Source organism: Lentinula edodes (assembly GCF_021015755.1).
Source record: "Lentinula edodes strain Le(Bin) 0899 ss11 chromosome Unknown C8R40scaffold_2, whole genome shotgun sequence".
In the NCBI taxonomy this organism is placed as follows: Eukaryota; Fungi; Basidiomycota; class Agaricomycetes; order Agaricales; family Omphalotaceae; genus Lentinula; species Lentinula edodes.
In genome coordinates this window covers 1,351,164-1,365,848 of record NW_025764308.1, presented here as the reverse complement: position 1 = coordinate 1,365,848, position 14,685 = coordinate 1,351,164, and the positions used below count along the sequence as shown (strand labels likewise).

General features: G+C 46.2%; 8 protein-coding genes across 8 annotated transcripts; 4 read left to right on the top strand and 4 right to left on the bottom strand.

The window, feature by feature from the left end:
• Positions 1-7: 7 nt before the first annotated feature.
• C8R40DRAFT_1080924 (ribosome biogenesis protein SLX9-domain-containing protein) lies at positions 8-1,177 on the top strand. Its single transcript, XM_046227111.1, has 5 exons — positions 8-45; positions 98-193; positions 249-646; positions 698-1,049; positions 1,155-1,177. Exons 1-4 carry the CDS (start codon positions 43-45, stop codon positions 813-815), a joined length of 615 nt encoding a protein of 204 aa, XP_046091688.1. The 5' UTR covers positions 8-42; the 3' UTR covers positions 816-1,049; positions 1,155-1,177.
• Positions 865-3,977, bottom strand: C8R40DRAFT_264724 (cytochrome P450). The gene is made up of 21 exons (XM_046234535.1): positions 3,794-3,977; positions 3,564-3,744; positions 3,480-3,508; positions 3,355-3,426; positions 3,230-3,251; positions 3,083-3,125; positions 2,963-3,033; positions 2,803-2,900; positions 2,641-2,749; positions 2,518-2,590; positions 2,436-2,460; positions 2,105-2,382; positions 2,026-2,042; positions 1,955-1,972; positions 1,741-1,898; positions 1,654-1,677; positions 1,450-1,592; positions 1,299-1,397; positions 1,231-1,241; positions 1,142-1,178; positions 865-1,089 (listed from the first exon to the last, which is right to left on the bottom strand). The coding sequence occupies exons 2-21, from the start codon at positions 3,700-3,702 to the stop codon at positions 915-917; spliced, it is 1,641 nt and encodes a 546-aa protein (XP_046091687.1). The 5' UTR covers positions 3,703-3,744; positions 3,794-3,977; the 3' UTR covers positions 865-914.
• A 6-nt stretch (positions 3,978-3,983) lies between these two features.
• On the bottom strand, positions 3,984-6,692 carry C8R40DRAFT_1139556 (uncharacterized protein). Its single transcript, XM_046229463.1, has 3 exons — positions 6,261-6,692; positions 5,977-6,210; positions 3,984-5,928 (listed from the first exon to the last, which is right to left on the bottom strand). The coding sequence occupies exons 1-3, from the start codon at positions 6,522-6,524 to the stop codon at positions 4,126-4,128; spliced, it is 2,301 nt and encodes a 766-aa protein (XP_046091686.1). The 5' UTR covers positions 6,525-6,692; the 3' UTR covers positions 3,984-4,125.
• A 55-nt stretch (positions 6,693-6,747) lies between these two features.
• Positions 6,748-7,973, top strand: C8R40DRAFT_1080910 (uncharacterized protein). The gene is made up of 2 exons (XM_046227110.1): positions 6,748-6,891; positions 6,949-7,973. Exon 2 carries the CDS (start codon positions 7,002-7,004, stop codon positions 7,908-7,910), a length of 909 nt encoding a protein of 302 aa, XP_046091685.1. The 5' UTR covers positions 6,748-6,891; positions 6,949-7,001; the 3' UTR covers positions 7,911-7,973.
• C8R40DRAFT_1080908 (mitochondrial Lipoyl synthase) lies at positions 7,974-9,668 on the bottom strand. The gene is made up of 7 exons (XM_046227109.1): positions 9,356-9,668; positions 9,106-9,301; positions 8,901-9,057; positions 8,790-8,847; positions 8,459-8,730; positions 8,228-8,406; positions 7,974-8,174 (listed from the first exon to the last, which is right to left on the bottom strand). The coding sequence occupies exons 1-7, from the start codon at positions 9,535-9,537 to the stop codon at positions 8,058-8,060; spliced, it is 1,161 nt and encodes a 386-aa protein (XP_046091684.1). The 5' UTR covers positions 9,538-9,668; the 3' UTR covers positions 7,974-8,057.
• On the bottom strand, positions 9,669-11,276 carry C8R40DRAFT_1080903 (peroxisomal biogenesis factor 11). Its single transcript, XM_046227108.1, has 9 exons — positions 11,164-11,276; positions 10,982-11,102; positions 10,781-10,923; positions 10,610-10,726; positions 10,444-10,556; positions 10,283-10,393; positions 10,007-10,224; positions 9,858-9,948; positions 9,669-9,798 (listed from the first exon to the last, which is right to left on the bottom strand). Exons 1-7 carry the CDS (start codon positions 11,248-11,250, stop codon positions 10,164-10,166), a joined length of 753 nt encoding a protein of 250 aa, XP_046091682.1. The 5' UTR covers positions 11,251-11,276; the 3' UTR covers positions 9,669-9,798; positions 9,858-9,948; positions 10,007-10,163.
• On the top strand, positions 9,711-9,949 carry C8R40DRAFT_1033846 (uncharacterized protein; the record flags this gene model as incomplete). The annotated part of the gene is made up of 2 exons (XM_046223374.1): positions 9,711-9,798; positions 9,858-9,949. 2 exons carry the CDS (start codon positions 9,711-9,713, stop codon positions 9,947-9,949), a joined length of 180 nt encoding a protein of 59 aa, XP_046091683.1.
• A 275-nt stretch (positions 11,277-11,551) lies between the features above and the next one.
• Positions 11,552-14,214, top strand: C8R40DRAFT_264044 (L-Aspartase-like protein). The gene is made up of 13 exons (XM_046234532.1): positions 11,552-11,814; positions 11,862-11,918; positions 11,975-12,057; positions 12,110-12,266; positions 12,315-12,401; positions 12,458-12,561; positions 12,618-12,759; positions 12,808-12,939; positions 13,001-13,090; positions 13,149-13,427; positions 13,484-13,547; positions 13,603-13,725; positions 13,796-14,214. Exons 1-13 carry the CDS (start codon positions 11,788-11,790, stop codon positions 13,930-13,932), a joined length of 1,482 nt encoding a protein of 493 aa, XP_046091681.1. The 5' UTR covers positions 11,552-11,787; the 3' UTR covers positions 13,933-14,214.
• Positions 14,215-14,685: the final 471 nt, after the last annotated feature.

Genomic DNA, 14,685 nt, shown 5'->3' with positions numbered 1-14,685 from the left:
AGCGACACAGCCACAATTACCATTTTCACTCACTATCCATCCATGGTATGTCCAATGAGTTATTATATCCATAGACTACAGCCAAAACTGAACACAGCCTAAAGTACGGTCAAAGCGCTCAACCTCGCACAACGCCTCTGTAAAGTTTACCACCGTAAAGTCTCAATTTCTTGAAGATGATTCTGGATCTCCGGTGAATCATCATCTCTTTCTCTGTTATCTGCGCCTTACGGATGTCCGACTTCTAGGTTGCACAGACAGTAGAGTATGAATCAGACCCAGCTCCGGCCCTTAAGAAAAAGGACAAACATCAGATAAAGCGAGAGGCATTTTTGCAGAGACTCGAGTTAACCCAATCCCCGTATTCGAAATCTCATCAGCGCCGTATAAAGAAAAAGGCCAAAGAACAGATAGGCCATGGACTCGAAGAGATCCGGACGGCACTCGAATCTGTCGATGATAGCCGTGCTCTATCTACAATAGTCCAAGATGCCTCCGCTACCGCAGGAAAGACAGACAAATCACAAATGAAGGTCGATGGAGATGAAGACACCCCGAAATCAGTGCATCAGTCCAAAGTTAAATCCAACCAGATTGGTGAAGGAAAAGGCGCAACACTGTCAAATACTCAACGGAAGAACGCGCTGTTCGTATCCCGTCTTTGCTCGATGAAGTATGAGCTGACTTCGCTCTATAGAAAAATTGAGCGTCTTCGCTACCCACTCATCCTTTCCAATCCTCAATTCGGATCCAACCCCTTTCAAACCATTCGAACTCATGCCCAAAACACACTCATTAAGCATGTTCCGACATGAGATGATTCACGGATGGGCTGCGTAAAGAGGCTATGTACACAAACTACAGACTTGTATACTCAGTGTATTCCTTGGAATGCCGACACTCTGATATCGTCTTCAGTCCCGAACCTTGACGCGCAACGGCATTTGAATACCATCCATCCAATGGCCTTTCTTCATTGGGATCATCAATCCTGCCGGTACACGCTGTATGTCATCCAAGCCTTCGGGTCCAGGAGAAAATTCAAATTTCTCAAGGAGACCGAATAAGATCGCTTGAAGCTCCATCAACCTGGAATGTTATTCAGTTTGCCACCTACGCGTTGAAAGGAGAAGTTACTAACGCAAATCGCCAACCTATACATGCTCGAACACCAGCACCTTCAGAAATGTTATTTTGAATTTCGAAATATTAGTAGTATGTCCCACTCACTAAAAGTCATACTGAAAATCGTCTATTAGTCGATACTTGTCTGACATTAGTGTACTTGGAGCACTTACAGATTAGCGTAAACCCCCAGGGTCGTGTCCTTCTTCGATTCATGCAAAAATCTCTCCGGATTCCATTCGTTCGCGTCTTTGCCCCAAACTTGTGTCAACCTATCAAGCTGCAGTAAGAAATGGACATCATGGATCAAAAGTTTTTGCTCACCTGTTATAGACTGAGATGGAAACAGAAACTCGCTGCCCTTTGCTGACAGGAATTTGCGAAAGTTCTTCTCCAGACTCAGAAATGACCGGAAATTCCAACGGAATGACATCGTCGGAGGCTGCTTGGCGAATAAGTGCAGGTACCTACAGATACAGCATCCAGTGAATAAACATTTTGTTAATTGCACTTTTCTTGTAAACGTACTATTGGATGTAATCTCAATCCCTCCTGTCAAAGAAAAAATGTTAACAATGATCGTCTTCGCAGCACTATCAATAATATACAGCGAACCTTGATGACAGCATTGAAGAAAGGCATAGAATCGTAATCGCTGGCAGTCGGTTCTACGTCTGGACCAATACGGCTACGCATCTCTCGGATTTCATCGTAGACTCTACTTTGGTCTTTAAGCGACTTCCCGAGCTCATACAGCAACCATGTCGTGGTAGCTTGGTTAGTGATCTAAATTAGTTGGCGAAGATTGATTTGCTGTTCTGACACTTACAAGCGGTTGTCTCATGTCCTAGATACAAGCATCAGCATATCGACCAGTCAGATGGAAGTCAAGAGACTGACCAGCTAGAATTATCGTACTTTTTCAGGAAAAAAATGTTAGATGTTTCAACTTCGGATAAGTACTTGTCGCGGGACATACGCCATTTGGGAGAGTACCTCGTCCTCGTCAAGGGCCTTCTTTGGGTCGGCGGTCATATTTGAACGGAGTAGTACGCTGAGGACGTCCTTGCTTCCCTTCAGATCCTCCTCTCCATTTGTTTGCAGGGATGCAGTGTCAAACACTGACTTTGCAACCTTCTTAGATGCGGTTGAAAACTCCTTGAACCTCTTCTCTGCTTTGGTCGGAAATCGACAGAGAAAATCACCTAGAGGGGCCGGAATCGAACGCCGAAAAGCTCGCCACAGTATGAGTGGTCTCTGTTCAATTCTTCGATCAGGATGGATTGTCGTAAGGGAATTAAAAAACAGACCTCCGGGTAGAGACGAGAATCGGCACTGGATTGTAAGAGATAATGAGGATAGAGTGATAATTGTACGATTCAGAACACGTACAACATATGCTTGAAGATCTCTCCGAGTTCATTCGCACGGCCATCCAGTGCCCCGAAATCATAACCGAACGCGCCTATATTTTGTTAGTTTGGCATATCGAAGACATGCTAAGTATGGCCTTACTTTCTCCTATCACGTCCAATGTAATCCTAGGGAGCCAGTGCGTGACATTGATAACTTTGCCATTGCCCGTTCCGTCGACCAGTTCCTCTTCCTTCCATTTCTTAGCCAGCTGAAACCAAAGCGTGAGCTTTGATATTAAATTTGTGAGATAACGCTTCTCACTCGGGAAGTCGAACGCTGGAACAAATCGAGAAATTGGCGCAGCTGAGAAGCAGAAAATGCAGGATTGAGTGCTTTCCGTTGGCGGTTGTGCACTTCGCCTGTGATACCAAGGAGGAATCGATTTCCAGATAGTATTAAGCGATATGGGAGCACACCAGACCTTCAGCCCAAACAATTCCACGACCGAACAACATTTTTGTTACCTGCTGAGAGTCTCTCCCTTTTGGAAACCTAGATCCCAGACTTTATCAGGTAATAGAATATGAAGCAAACGAGCTACCTGTAGCCCGAAGTGTGGAATACGTATTGGATTGCACGAGGATCTGATCCATGGTAAGCATCACGATTGATAAATATGATAGATGACTGAAAGGACGTCGACGCCCATGGACACTTGGAAACGTAAATCGCAAAGATTATACTATACCTGCTATCATCAATGTGTCTTCCTGTAACAGTAGATATGATTAGCATATGTACATGCCTGGGAGGCCATTGAATGAAAGAATGGGCTGAGAACGAATCGGGGCCCGCTGTGTAAAAAATACTTACACCATAACAAGAGCTCGTGCGAAAGGCAGTACCGTACTCGTTGAACCACTTGGTCTCGAGAATGCCTACTTCCTTCAGAAGTTCGTGAGCACAATGATACGCCATATAAGTGATATAGAACTTGCCTCTTGGTGTACTAGTTCATCATCATTTCCTAGAAACAATGTGACTTTAAATGGCGAGACGCACAAATGTGATCATCATCATACCGAACAGGAGGGATGGTCGCGGGGGGCCTCGAAGAAACTTGAGAGATCTCTGGTAGTATCTATACACAAATCCGAAAATGATATATGCACTAGGTATGAAAACCAAAGCAAATGCAGCTTGAGTGAGGATTCTCAACATGATAGAGCAAGTAAGGGTTCGTGGATTTTGCCTGACTGCGACCTTTTTATATCTGCTGAATTGATCATGATGTTATGAGAAGTATCAATACCAGATTACTACTGGAAGCCAGAATGCAACGACTTCCGGCTTGTACGTTGACGGTTGATCTGTCGGTAACTATTCAGTTTTGTGGTGTTCTGTGGTCCCATGAACGGGTAAATCGAGCCGAGTACAAAGCGAAATTTGTCGTTTAAGGCCCGACGTGTTAACGGTAACGTATTGACCAGTCTCGGTGTCACGAGGCGAACAGTGTTATAATTATTATAAGCCTTGTAACAACACAACATATGATATGTACTTGGGTTACGGGTATAACGAGACGAAAGACCTTAGCTAGATATGCATGCTATCAAAATGTTATTGTAATCTTACTACGAGAAATCAATCATCATCTTCGCCAGTAGCACTCATACCGGCACTCCAAACGGTACTCCTCCCGCTCCTCCCACTATCGCTACCCCCTGCACTTCTGCGTCCACGGCGATTACTCCGTCTGATTTCAGTAAAGCCTCCACTGGAACCCTTCGCGATTTCTGAGGAGAGACTGCGTTCGTGTGCATCCAGAGCAGCCAGAGTATTCTCAGCCTCAGCATGTTCAAGGGCTTCCTGAGTGAGCTCTGTACCCTCGATACCGAGGCCGATACGCGATGAATTGGCGCTTAATGAAGGTGTAAATGTTAATAGCGGGGAAGAGGAAGGCTCAGACGCGGGTGTTCGAGAACCGAAAATCGAGAAACGCCTATTGGTTCCGGCGCTGGGAGGTGGCGCAGGGCCCGGCGAAGAGAAAGCTTTCTGCATTGGAGCAGGTGAAGCAGGTGTTTCAATGCCCATGAGTTTCATAGTGGCATTGATTCTCTCTCGTTCGCGCCGATCATTTTCGTCTTCCGTGGTATCTAGTTTTCTTGCACTAGTGACTGGACTGGCTCCAGGTTTCAAGGTGAGTGGACGCAAATTAGACTCTGGCTTCTTCTCAGCATTATTGAAGAGTGAAAATCCCTTCCAATCGAAAGACAATGAACGGCGAGATGCCTTGGTGGTGGCGCTAGGAGGTGTAGGGTTTCCTAGTTTTGGAACGTTGAAACCAGGACTATTCAGGTGAAGAGACTCGCTACCGGAAGACACTGAGGCTGAACGGCCAACAATGACAGATTGTGGTCTTGCTTTTGCAGTTTTGGGTGCTGCGGTAGAGGGAGTAGGAGGCTCATTCTCGTAATCGATTGCCAGAACATGCTCGAAACCTTCCTGAGCGATGATTCGATCAATGATCTTTGATGCATACAGAGAAAGGGCCTTATTAGCGTCTTTGAGCGCCTTCACTTCTGAGCGCAGAGCCAAGACGTCGCTAGTTGAAACACTGGGTTCAAGGAAACCAGAGGCTCCCTTTGAATCCTTTCTAGATCTCTTGCCTTTAGAATTGACTAGCGGCTCATCAACATTACCCTCAAGTATATCTTTGTTCTCAGCGCGACCAAGTTCTGCAGCTAGATCCAAGCCAGGACCAGTTATAGGTAAGTCAGCGAGTGACTCGCCCCTAGGGCCATCCGGTGAATGAGAAGTGGAAGACTCATGGCTGCGACCCTGTCGCACTCGCCCATGATGTGAATCAGACCCTTCAGGCATAATGCGCGCGCTGAGTTCATCAGCCAAGCTGCCAGTGGTTTCTGGCATCTCTTCCTCAACGCGATCCAGAGTACTGCGGCCAGTACTGCGAAGACTTCCCACGTCCCCGCGATCAGATTCTTCGTCGTCGTCGTCGCCTCCTCCCACCTGTTTCAACAGGTCAAATTGACCGTTTAAGGTCCGTTCCTGCAGTAATATCATATAGCTTTCGTTGTCCTCCTGCAGTTGTTTATTGACTCTATTGAGGTCAATCAACTGGGTCTGTAAGAGAACACAGGTACTCTGAAGCGAAGAGTATGATGTGGAAAGAGTGGATAATTCTAGTCGAAGGGCGGTCATTTCGGCTGGTTCTTGTTCTGGATCGCTCATGTCCTGCTTTGAAGCCACGTCCTCCGGCGAGGTGTTTACCTCCGTTTCCTCCTCCTCGTACTCAGTTTCGGATTCTACTTCCGGGTACGTGGGGCTTTCGGGTTTCCTCCGAACTTGTGATAGTGATTGGATACGAGATTTTAAATGTTGTTCGTTGTCATAGAAGGCTTGCCGCTCTGCATCGAAGGTAGACGTCTACAACGTTTGAGCGCATTAAATCTTAAAACAATCATCCCAGCTGACCTGTTCGTTGTATCTACGTAGAAGATCTCTCTTCTCCTTCTCTAATTCGCGCACTTGAGATCGGAGTTTTTCAGATATGTCTATTCTCTGCGCAAGTTCCTGTTCGGAACGACTCTGTTCGGCGTAGAGGTCATTTAAGCGTATTTCCGCAGCATGCAAGGCAGAAGTTAAATCGTCGTTTTCCTTTCCTAGAGTCGAGATTGTTTGGTCTTTGTCTTGAAGCTGCACCAGAAGCTATGCGGTGGGTTAGCGGAAACAACTTGTTGAAGCACAAACCAGCAAACCTTCTCCTTTTTCTCTGTTGCATCCTTCAGTTCAACCGAAAGAGCTTCGGCAGCCTCCGCGTTCTGTCCAGGGACAGAAGACGATTTTGAAGTGGGTCTGCGGGTGGCAGCAGAATTCAAAGAGGAAGGAGTACGAGGGCTGGCCGCTGAACGAGCCGTGGCACCTCTAGAGATTGAGGAAGATGGTGAGTGGGACGGAGATGAGGTGGTCGATAGACTGCGTCGTGAAGTCACAGGGCTTGTTCTAGGGGCGGTGGTCGTCATTGGTTTAATGGTCTCGTCAAAAAGTCGTGTTGGTCGTCAAAATAGTATTTAATATGTATTTATGGAGATGCGCTTGAGAGAGTGAATTATCTGTTATGAGAAGACCATGCAACAAGGTAGCTGCAGCCTGCAGGAGGTTTATGACAGGAAACTGAGATCGAAGTTGCTACTGTGCTGATGTAATCATAAATGGGCGTGTGCGGCAAAATTCTGGTACCATCATTGTCAATATCATCATGAATTTCAACAAAATGATTCAAGAAATTCATTCGGAGCCTCTTCAAACTGTCTGTGTCTGGTCTGGTCTCACTCTTGAAGTATTAGGTCTCAATCATGACTTAGCTTCTGTCTACAGCGCGATGCCAAGGTCGGTATCTGTATATCATTCGATGTCAAACTGCAATGACTTTTCACTACTTATCAGAATCGATTCCGTTGAACATTTACGCATCAGAACCCGATGCACTTCACCCTTCGATGCGTCAGGGGATGCCTTCTAATTTTCCTCGCTTGGGCGACGTACTGGAAATCCAAGGCCCGCCTGCTTCCGGAAAATCTCACTTACTATGTCTCCTCATGATTATCTGTATTATCCCGACCACTTACGCGTCGACATCGCTCGGAGGATGGGGCAAAGTAACCATCCTATACGACACATGCGCGACATTTGATCTAGCTCGCTTTAAACAGCTTCTGACCTCGCACCTGGCGACGACATTGAAAAACAAGGACTCAAACGATATACAGATACTAGTGAAGCGTTCTTTGCAAAATCTTCACATATTCCGTCCCAGCTCCTCGATACAGCTAGCTGCGACTTTATTTCGCCTACCATCCTATCACCAGATCAACCTGCCTGACTCCGAAATCGGCATTTTGGCTATAGACTCCATGAGTGCCTTCTGCTGGGCCGATCGCTTCACTGCTGAACAGTTGAGAGCCACACCCACTTCTAGGGTAAATGAATCTCACAATCCCTTGAAACATGTTATAGTGGCCCTGCAACGATTCCATCACACTCATAAACCGTTGATCGTCTTTACCAACTGGGGTCTAACTCCTGAGGTAATCGAAGACGAGAGAGGTTCGTTTTCCTATCGCCAACATCTGAACCCACCTCCTGCTCTATTTCCCGCCGTGGAAGTTAGCGCCACATCGGAGTACTCGTTCGCCAGCGCTCTACCTTTGACATTTCATATCACCCTCTCGATGGCAAAAGTACCACAGTTCCCTGTCGATCTCTCTTTCACAGATACTTCTATCCAACGGAGTTTCGCAACTCGTCAGATCACTGGTATCATTCGATCTGCCCGTAGCTCGCAGGCAAGTCGAATCGCTTTTAAGATTGAGGCTGACCACATGGATCTCCCAATTGTTCTTTCTTGATGTGCTATACATAGACGAATAAAGTCATACATCTAACTTGGAGTTTGCTATCGTGGCGTCAGTCGAACTGTTTTAGGTTTGTCGCTATGAATTGTATGTCTACATATTATTGAAGAGTGAATACATATGTGAATTAATGTTATGGGTTTACGAAGATATATTTGTTTCTAAATCTCCCGAGGCGATTTCCTGCGCCGCCAACTTGTTAGATTTCTTCTCAGAACCTTTACCGCGCAGTACATTCTCGATGTAATATTCGCCGGCCTGCGAAGGACCTCATAAATGTAATCGGTTGGAAGAGCCAAAGGAATCCCTACCTTATAACTACTGCGAACCAAAGGCCCACTGGCAACGTATAGGAAACCCAAGTCTTCAGCGACCTGCTTCCACTTGTCAAACTCTGAAGGCTCGACATAGCGGTCGACTTTCATATGGCGTTTGGTAGGTCTCATGTATTGACCAAAAGTCACGACGTCTACATCGACTTTGCGAAGCTCTGAAAAAGCATTCTTTGACTAGGGATCTAAACGATGGATATTAGAGCTTACCTTTCAACGCATTCAGGACTTGCGATTCGTTTTCACCGACTCCGAGCATGATACTGGTTTTCGTAATCCGAACACCTTCACGTTTTGCATGCTCCAGTACTTTGAGACTTTGTCTGAATGTTGCCCTCCGGTCTCGAACAAACGGAGTCAACTCTTCAACGGTTTCGACGTTGTGTGCATATACATCCAGCCCCGATTGTGCCACTACGGAGACATGGGCCAAGTTACCAGCAAAATCTCCTGTTAATGCTTCTACCAAGATATGAGGTGCCCTAACGTAATTTCGATTGGCATTAGTAATACTCTTGGAGAGGTGTTTGAAGAAACGAACTTTTGCTTGATCTTTCTAATGGTCTCTGCAAAATGATATGCACCGCCGTCTGCGAGGTCTAGAAGAGAAATGAAGACATGGGATGAATTTGCAATTGGCTTGGGGGCGAACCATCACGATCCACGCTGGTTAACACTATGTATCCCAAGCCCCACCGACTAATCGCCTCTGCAGTGTTTTCGGGTTCATGTGGATCCAGGGGCGGAGGTGCTCTGGATGTTTTCACAGAGCAGAATCGGCATCCACGAGTACATGTATCGCCCATTAACTAGAAAAAAGCAATAAGATCAATCTTTTGGACGAAAGAGCGGCGGACCATGATAGTAGCCGTTGCAGCACTTCGCCCTTCCGCTTCTGTTGCGCCTTCCTTGCCGCCCCAACAATCTCCGATATTTGGGCATCTTGCTTCCTCACATACAGTGTGTAGTCCAAGCCCTCTGAGATCCTTCTTGATTTTGTTGAACGAATTACCAGACGGAATAGACGTTTTCAGATATGACGGAAGCCGCGGACTGTCACGGAACAGGTTTATACATTGTTTTCTTCGAAATTTTCATACTACTTACCCTCGGGGATTACCCAAAACAACACGTTCCGGAGTATTTCCAGCTATAAAATCATCTAATGAAGGGCCTGAGCTCAGAGTCTCGGAAAACGTTTGTTTGGATACGGAAGGAGCAGAAGGAGTTGCTAAGAATCGGGTTCCAGCACGGCGAAGCGCCACGCGCGTAGCAGATACAGGATTCATTGTGATTTTCACAAAATCCAGGACCAGTCTGGGACGGTCTTGAGTATATGGTGATCACAGTCAGTGACCAAGGAGAAGGCGAGAATTACTAATTTACCAATCCGGGCTCGTTGATGAAGTCCGAAGCGGGCCGGACAACCGTTACTCTCTTCTGTACCAGGTCCTGCCTTGCAATGAATGCTCTCTCCAGAAGGGAGGAGGAAACTCTACTCAAAACAGTGAAGGCACAAGCTTTGAAGGAATGCGATCCCTTCGTTAAGGGTGTGATGTCAAGTTTTCATTTGAAGGTTGATTCAGTACCAACATAATGGAATCTCTAGACTTCGCGGATTGCATGTCTGGCCGTTTAATTTCAGTGGCTTGGGCTTGCAAGGATAAGCTCAAATTGGTTGAAGCGTGTATGGTGAAATAGTACGTGTCCTGTATGTCAAAATTGTAACAGTCTGCCAACACTTGTCCTTATGTCCAGTACTGGTCCGGAACCAATGGAAGTAGTTCGGACAGAGTATCTCAAGCTTCGCTATCAACAAAGGGAAACGAAAGTTAACGATTTTCAGGATGGCGGGACTAAATTACAATAACGGTTTTATATATTTCATGACCGTTACACGATTTTTTAAATGTGTTCACTTTTTACCGTTAACAGATTGCCACTGCTTATGACCTGCCATCACCGATGTAATCAGACTACGAGGGAAAAAATTTCGTGAGCTTAGTCCTCAAGACATTAGTAAATGCAACGAACCCAAAGATACCAAGGACGCCGTCGTTCATGCTTGAAATCCCTAGGGCTGTTGCTGGGATCCATAGGTCCAGCGAATCAATAACCAGCTGGTAACGCGTTGCATCTCGAGAACTAGGAACACTTTTAGTAAAGTTACAGCAACGAAGACGGACAAAACATACGCGATAATGGTGCTCAGCCTCATTTCTTGTTCTGCTTCCTGACCGACATCCTTTTCGCCGCCCAAGGCCTTAGAACGCTTAGACCTTCGCTCCTCCTTGGCAAGACGTACACTCTTGACAACAGAGAATGAACAGTAGGATCATGCATATGGCGGATCATACACACCTTTAACGCTCCATTGACAATGCTAAGGAGGATCCCTGCCAACCAGAATCGATTGGATAGTTTGGAAATCTTGTTACTTGTTTCCGTCGAGAATGAGTAGAATTTGACTGCATTGACCTGAACTAGAGTTCTTAGATCCGGTTTGGAATTCTACTACGCTAGAATACTTACCCAAACCAAAGCATCGAAACTCAGATATGCAAAATATGCTATCTGTTTGCCAATAGTAGTAATCTGCTCGCCAGCTGGACCCGAAACCAAGGCCGCTTTTAATCCAGCTTGGAGATGCTCAAATGGTTTGCCCAATCGTAATACTGTGAACAATATGTATACCTCAGGCTCGGGTTACAATATTAATGGCAGGCAACATACACTTTCTAGCGGTAGCTAAATGGGTTTTAAGCGCGTTCCAGCGAGCGGCTGCTTCCTTATCACCCTTTCTAAGCAGAAACCAGGCATAGAATCTAGCGAAGTATTGGATTGCTCGATACGCCTGTATAACGGAACGTTGAGCACAAATTCGGCGTTCGCGTGAAGTATTGAAACTGATTCGCCTTGTCTCTTCCGAGTGTGGTCCCCCCATATCTCAGACCCTGGGAAACGGTCGGATGGAGAACGACTTGAGAAGCAATGGCGGCCATAGTGAAAGTAAGAGGAAAGACTTAACAGCTTGGATATAACTATATAACTGGGCCCGGGTTTCATGATCTGATTTCACGTGAAATTCTAATCCTCTAAGCTCTTCCGAACCGAAATATTTTGCAGATTGTCATGGGCCGACTAAGGATTTGCGACGGAACTTGAAGGGCGTTTGTGACCATCTTGATGAGTGATGTCGATGAACAGTTAGATCTCTAGACGTTTATCCACACTTTCATGAAGCCCGAGTCCCGACCTGCAATTCGGACCGAGTCACTGGCCGTTACTTGGGCTCCTTTCGACCTCTATGCTTTACTTATAGAAGTTCAGCCATCAACCCGTTGACAGTGTAATCTTCCCGCAAAAAGTACCAGCTCTTTCGTTGTTCGCGCAGCTGTAAATCAACTCTATGTTTTCAACGGGATCCACGATTTCGCCGCACGCCGGGAAGTATCGGAGCATGCCCTTTCCGATTCGCGAGCCTTTAACTTTCTCAAACCACATTTTTCCTTGCCTACTTCATTCGTGTTTCCTTTATTATGCTTGCTGCTCGTCAGTATAGTCGCGTAAGTATCTTGTACGATTTCCGTACCACTCACTAATTGCCTTGCAGCATGTTCTTCTCAGAAATCCGCAGGCCGTACGTTTTCTGAGCATAAGCTCGACTCAGGTTGGTACTATTGGCGACAAAATATTCCTCATGCTCAGTCTTCCATATATGTTCAGAAGCAGCAGTATCGGGTCGAGAAGGACACATTTGGAGAGCTTCGGGTGCCTGCCGACAAGTATTGGGGAGCACAGACCCAGCGGTGCGTTTTTCTTTCGTAACTTGGGTATCTTCTATTCAGCCTGAATCTCCAGCTCTCTGCAAAACTTCGATATCGGAGGCCCCTCGGAGCGTCTTCCTCCCCCATTAATCAAAGCTTTCGCAACCCTAAAAAAGGCCGCATCTATAGTCAATACTGGTTATGGCATGGATCCTAAGATTGGCGAGGCTATTCAACAAGCTGCTGACGATGTAAGTGCGCAGTCTATGAGCTCGGGCTGTTCATGACTCGCTATGCAGGTCATTTCTGGCGAACTCATGGACCACTTCCCGTTAGTCGTCTTCCAAACCGGAAGCGGTACCCAGAGCAACATGAATGTCAATGAGGTGGCTCGATATTCACCAAATTGCGTCCCCACAATTGACTTATATGATACATATAGGTCATATCGAACCGTGCTATCGAAATTCTCGGTGGCGAATTAGGTTCAAAAAAACCTGTTCATCCTAATGACCATGTCAATATGAGCCAGAGCAGTAACGACACGTATGCGTCCACCTGGGATATCTGTTTTATGTAGGCTAATATACCCTTTTCTTCAGATTCCCCACAGCTATGCACGTCGCTGCCGTAACCGAAATTCATCATTCCCTTCTACCAGCACTCACAGAGCTACGCGATGCCATGGATACTAAGGCGAAGGCTTTTGACCACATCATCAAAATTGGTCGTACGCATTTACAGGTAAACGCTCAACTTGCGGTACTGTCAACTTGTCTGAATAAAACATAGGATGCAACACCTTTAACCCTTGGTCAAGAATTCAGCGGCTACGTCCAACAACTTACCAATGGCATTGCTCGTATCGAAGGCGTTCTTCCTCGTTTGAGCCTTTTGGCACAAGGAGGAACTGCCGTAGGCACTGTAAGATAGTCGAATTCATTGACCCTCTCCGATTGTCTTATCAATCACTTCATGGATTCAGGGATTGAACACTAAGAAAGGTTTCGACGTTAAAGTAGCTGCCGAAATATCAAAACTCACAGGTCTTGAGTTCAAGACGGCGCCCAACAAGGTAATCTCCTTCATCACTCCGAATCTATGCTTGTCCTGATTCCTCTGGTCACATCTAGTTCGAAGCACTTGCTTCTCATGATGCTATGGTTGAGACGCACGGTGCTCTCAACGTAGTTGCTTGCTCGCTCATGAAAATTGCCAATGACATTCGCTACCTTGGTTCCGGACCCCGATGTGGCCTGGGTGAATTGAGCTTGCCCGAGAACGAACCCGGCAGTAGCATTATGCCTGGTAAAGTCAATCCGACTCAATGCGAGGCGCTTACAATGGTCGCTGCTCAAGTCATGGGAAATCAGACGGCTGTTAGCATAGCAGGTGCCAGTGGGCAATTCGAAGTAAGTACCCGAGTTACTGGCCCTTTTTTGTGTCATTGACTAAAAGTTCTGTCAAGTTGAACGTATTCAAACCTGTTATCATCAAGAACGTGTTGCAGAGTATCCGCTTACTGGCCGACGGTGTGAATCATTGCCACTGAATCGCCAGACTTTTCTAAACAAAAGATTGATTTAGGCTCTCGCTCCTTCACCAAGAACTGCGTTGTTGGTATCCAGGCCAATGAAAGCAGGATTAACAGTCTTCTCAACGAGTCCCTAATGCTAGCCACCATCCTGAACAGTCATCTCGGATACGACAGTAAGTGAGCTGGCGCTGCCAAAGAAAAGAAAACTTTATATGCTGATGATTCTTACCAAAATCGTGATAGACGTTGCCAAATGTGCGAAGAAAGCTCACAAAGAGGGAACTACATTGAAAGAAGCTACCGTTGCTCTTGGATTCCTTACTCCCGAGGAATTCGACGAGAAAGTTCGACCAGAATTCATGCTTCACCCAGACCCCTAGATTGGTATAATAATATAGTCACTCGTATATATTGGAGCCGAAATCATAATAACATTCGATCAACGGCGGTTGGCGGTGTCCTAGTTTCAGTAGATTCGACAAGAACAGCATGATGGGATTTGTGAAACTAAAACTCCCAAAATAAAAGGCTGAAAGAGCAGTTACGCTATGAAAAGTATAGGCAAAAAGAACGTTGGGAATGAGGACGAAACGAAAAGAAGAGTTGTGACAGAGGAAGAAGTATTTTGAGAGAACTACGCCTGATATGGACAACGTGAATTGTAAATTGATTCGATGAGTTACTCTAAGTTTTCAGTGCCACAGGCCTGCACTGTGGGAGTCCGAATCCCGTCTCCATTTTCTCTTCTGCGGTCAATTGCCCCCACAACAATTTCGACGACGACGACTGTTTTTCCCATTTTCGACCTTGCTGATTCTTAGGAACTATATCGAATTGTGCCTGTTCAAATTTCCCATTCCTAGCTGTTCTTGGCCCCACGAGGTCAGCCCATCGTCACCTTCGTTGTCGAGCAACGAGAAAAAAGGACTTGAAAGTTTCGACAGATGTCGCTCAGTCGAATATTGAATGACGAACCATCGCCCGCTTTGTCGGCGCGCTCGTCGTTTGTTCCGCCTTCCAGGTCGATATCTGCTGCTGCTGGCCACACAGACGTGTCGTCGTCGTCGTCTGTCATGCCTGCTCCTCCTCTACGACCATTTCTTCATCGTTCTCACTCGGAAGCCTTTGGCGGA

Excerpts from the sequence above, each read along its gene's own strand:
- C8R40DRAFT_264044 (XM_046234532.1), top strand. The coding sequence starts at position 11,788 with ATGCTTGCTGCTCGTCAGTATAGTCGC. Across the intron at positions 12,058-12,109 it reads TGGGGAGCACAGACCCAGCG|CTCTCTGCAAAACTTCGATA; the intron begins GTGCGTTTTTCT and ends CTGAATCTCCAG. Across the intron at positions 13,548-13,602 it reads TATCCGCTTACTGGCCGACG|GCTCTCGCTCCTTCACCAAG; the intron begins GTGTGAATCATT and ends AGATTGATTTAG.
- C8R40DRAFT_1080910 (XM_046227110.1), top strand. The coding sequence starts at position 7,002 with ATGCGTCAGGGGATGCCTTCTAATTTTCCTCGCTTGGGCGACGTACTG.
- C8R40DRAFT_1080924 (XM_046227111.1), top strand. Across the intron at positions 194-248 it reads AAGATGATTCTGGATCTCCG|GTTGCACAGACAGTAGAGTA; the intron begins GTGAATCATCAT and ends TCCGACTTCTAG. Across the intron at positions 647-697 it reads ACTCAACGGAAGAACGCGCT|AAAAATTGAGCGTCTTCGCT; the intron begins GTTCGTATCCCG and ends TTCGCTCTATAG.
- C8R40DRAFT_1139556 (XM_046229463.1), bottom strand. The coding sequence starts at position 6,524 with ATGACGACCACCGCCCCTAGAACAAGCCCTGTGACTTCACGACGCAGT. Across the intron at positions 6,211-6,260 it reads CAACAGAGAAAAAGGAGAAG|CTTCTGGTGCAGCTTCAAGA; the intron begins GTTTGCTGGTTT and ends CCCACCGCATAG. Across the intron at positions 5,929-5,976 it reads TACGTAGATACAACGAACAG|ACGTCTACCTTCGATGCAGA; the intron begins GTCAGCTGGGAT and ends CAAACGTTGTAG.
- C8R40DRAFT_264724 (XM_046234535.1), bottom strand. The coding sequence starts at position 3,702 with ATGTTGAGAATCCTCACTCAAGCTGCATTTGCTTTGGTTTTCATACCT. Across the intron at positions 3,427-3,479 it reads ATGAACTAGTACACCAAGAG|GAAGTAGGCATTCTCGAGAC; the intron begins GCAAGTTCTATA and ends GAACTTCTGAAG. Across the intron at positions 1,593-1,653 it reads GATTGAGATTACATCCAATA|GTACCTGCACTTATTCGCCA; the intron begins GTACGTTTACAA and ends CTGTATCTGTAG.
- C8R40DRAFT_1080903 (XM_046227108.1), bottom strand. The coding sequence starts at position 11,250 with ATGGCCGCCATTGCTTCTCAAGTCGTTCTCCATCCGACCGTTTCCCAG. Across the intron at positions 11,103-11,163 it reads CCACACTCGGAAGAGACAAG|GCGTATCGAGCAATCCAATA; the intron begins GCGAATCAGTTT and ends TCCGTTATACAG. Across the intron at positions 10,924-10,981 it reads TTTAGCTACCGCTAGAAAGT|TATTACGATTGGGCAAACCA; the intron begins GTATGTTGCCTG and ends TATTGTTCACAG.
- C8R40DRAFT_1080908 (XM_046227109.1), bottom strand. The coding sequence starts at position 9,537 with ATGAATCCTGTATCTGCTACGCGCGTGGCGCTTCGCCGTGCTGGAACC. Across the intron at positions 8,848-8,900 it reads AACCAGCGTGGATCGTGATG|ACCTCGCAGACGGCGGTGCA; the intron begins GTTCGCCCCCAA and ends TTTCTCTTCTAG. Across the intron at positions 8,407-8,458 it reads AGTCCTGAATGCGTTGAAAG|AGCTTCGCAAAGTCGATGTA; the intron begins GTAAGCTCTAAT and ends ATGCTTTTTCAG.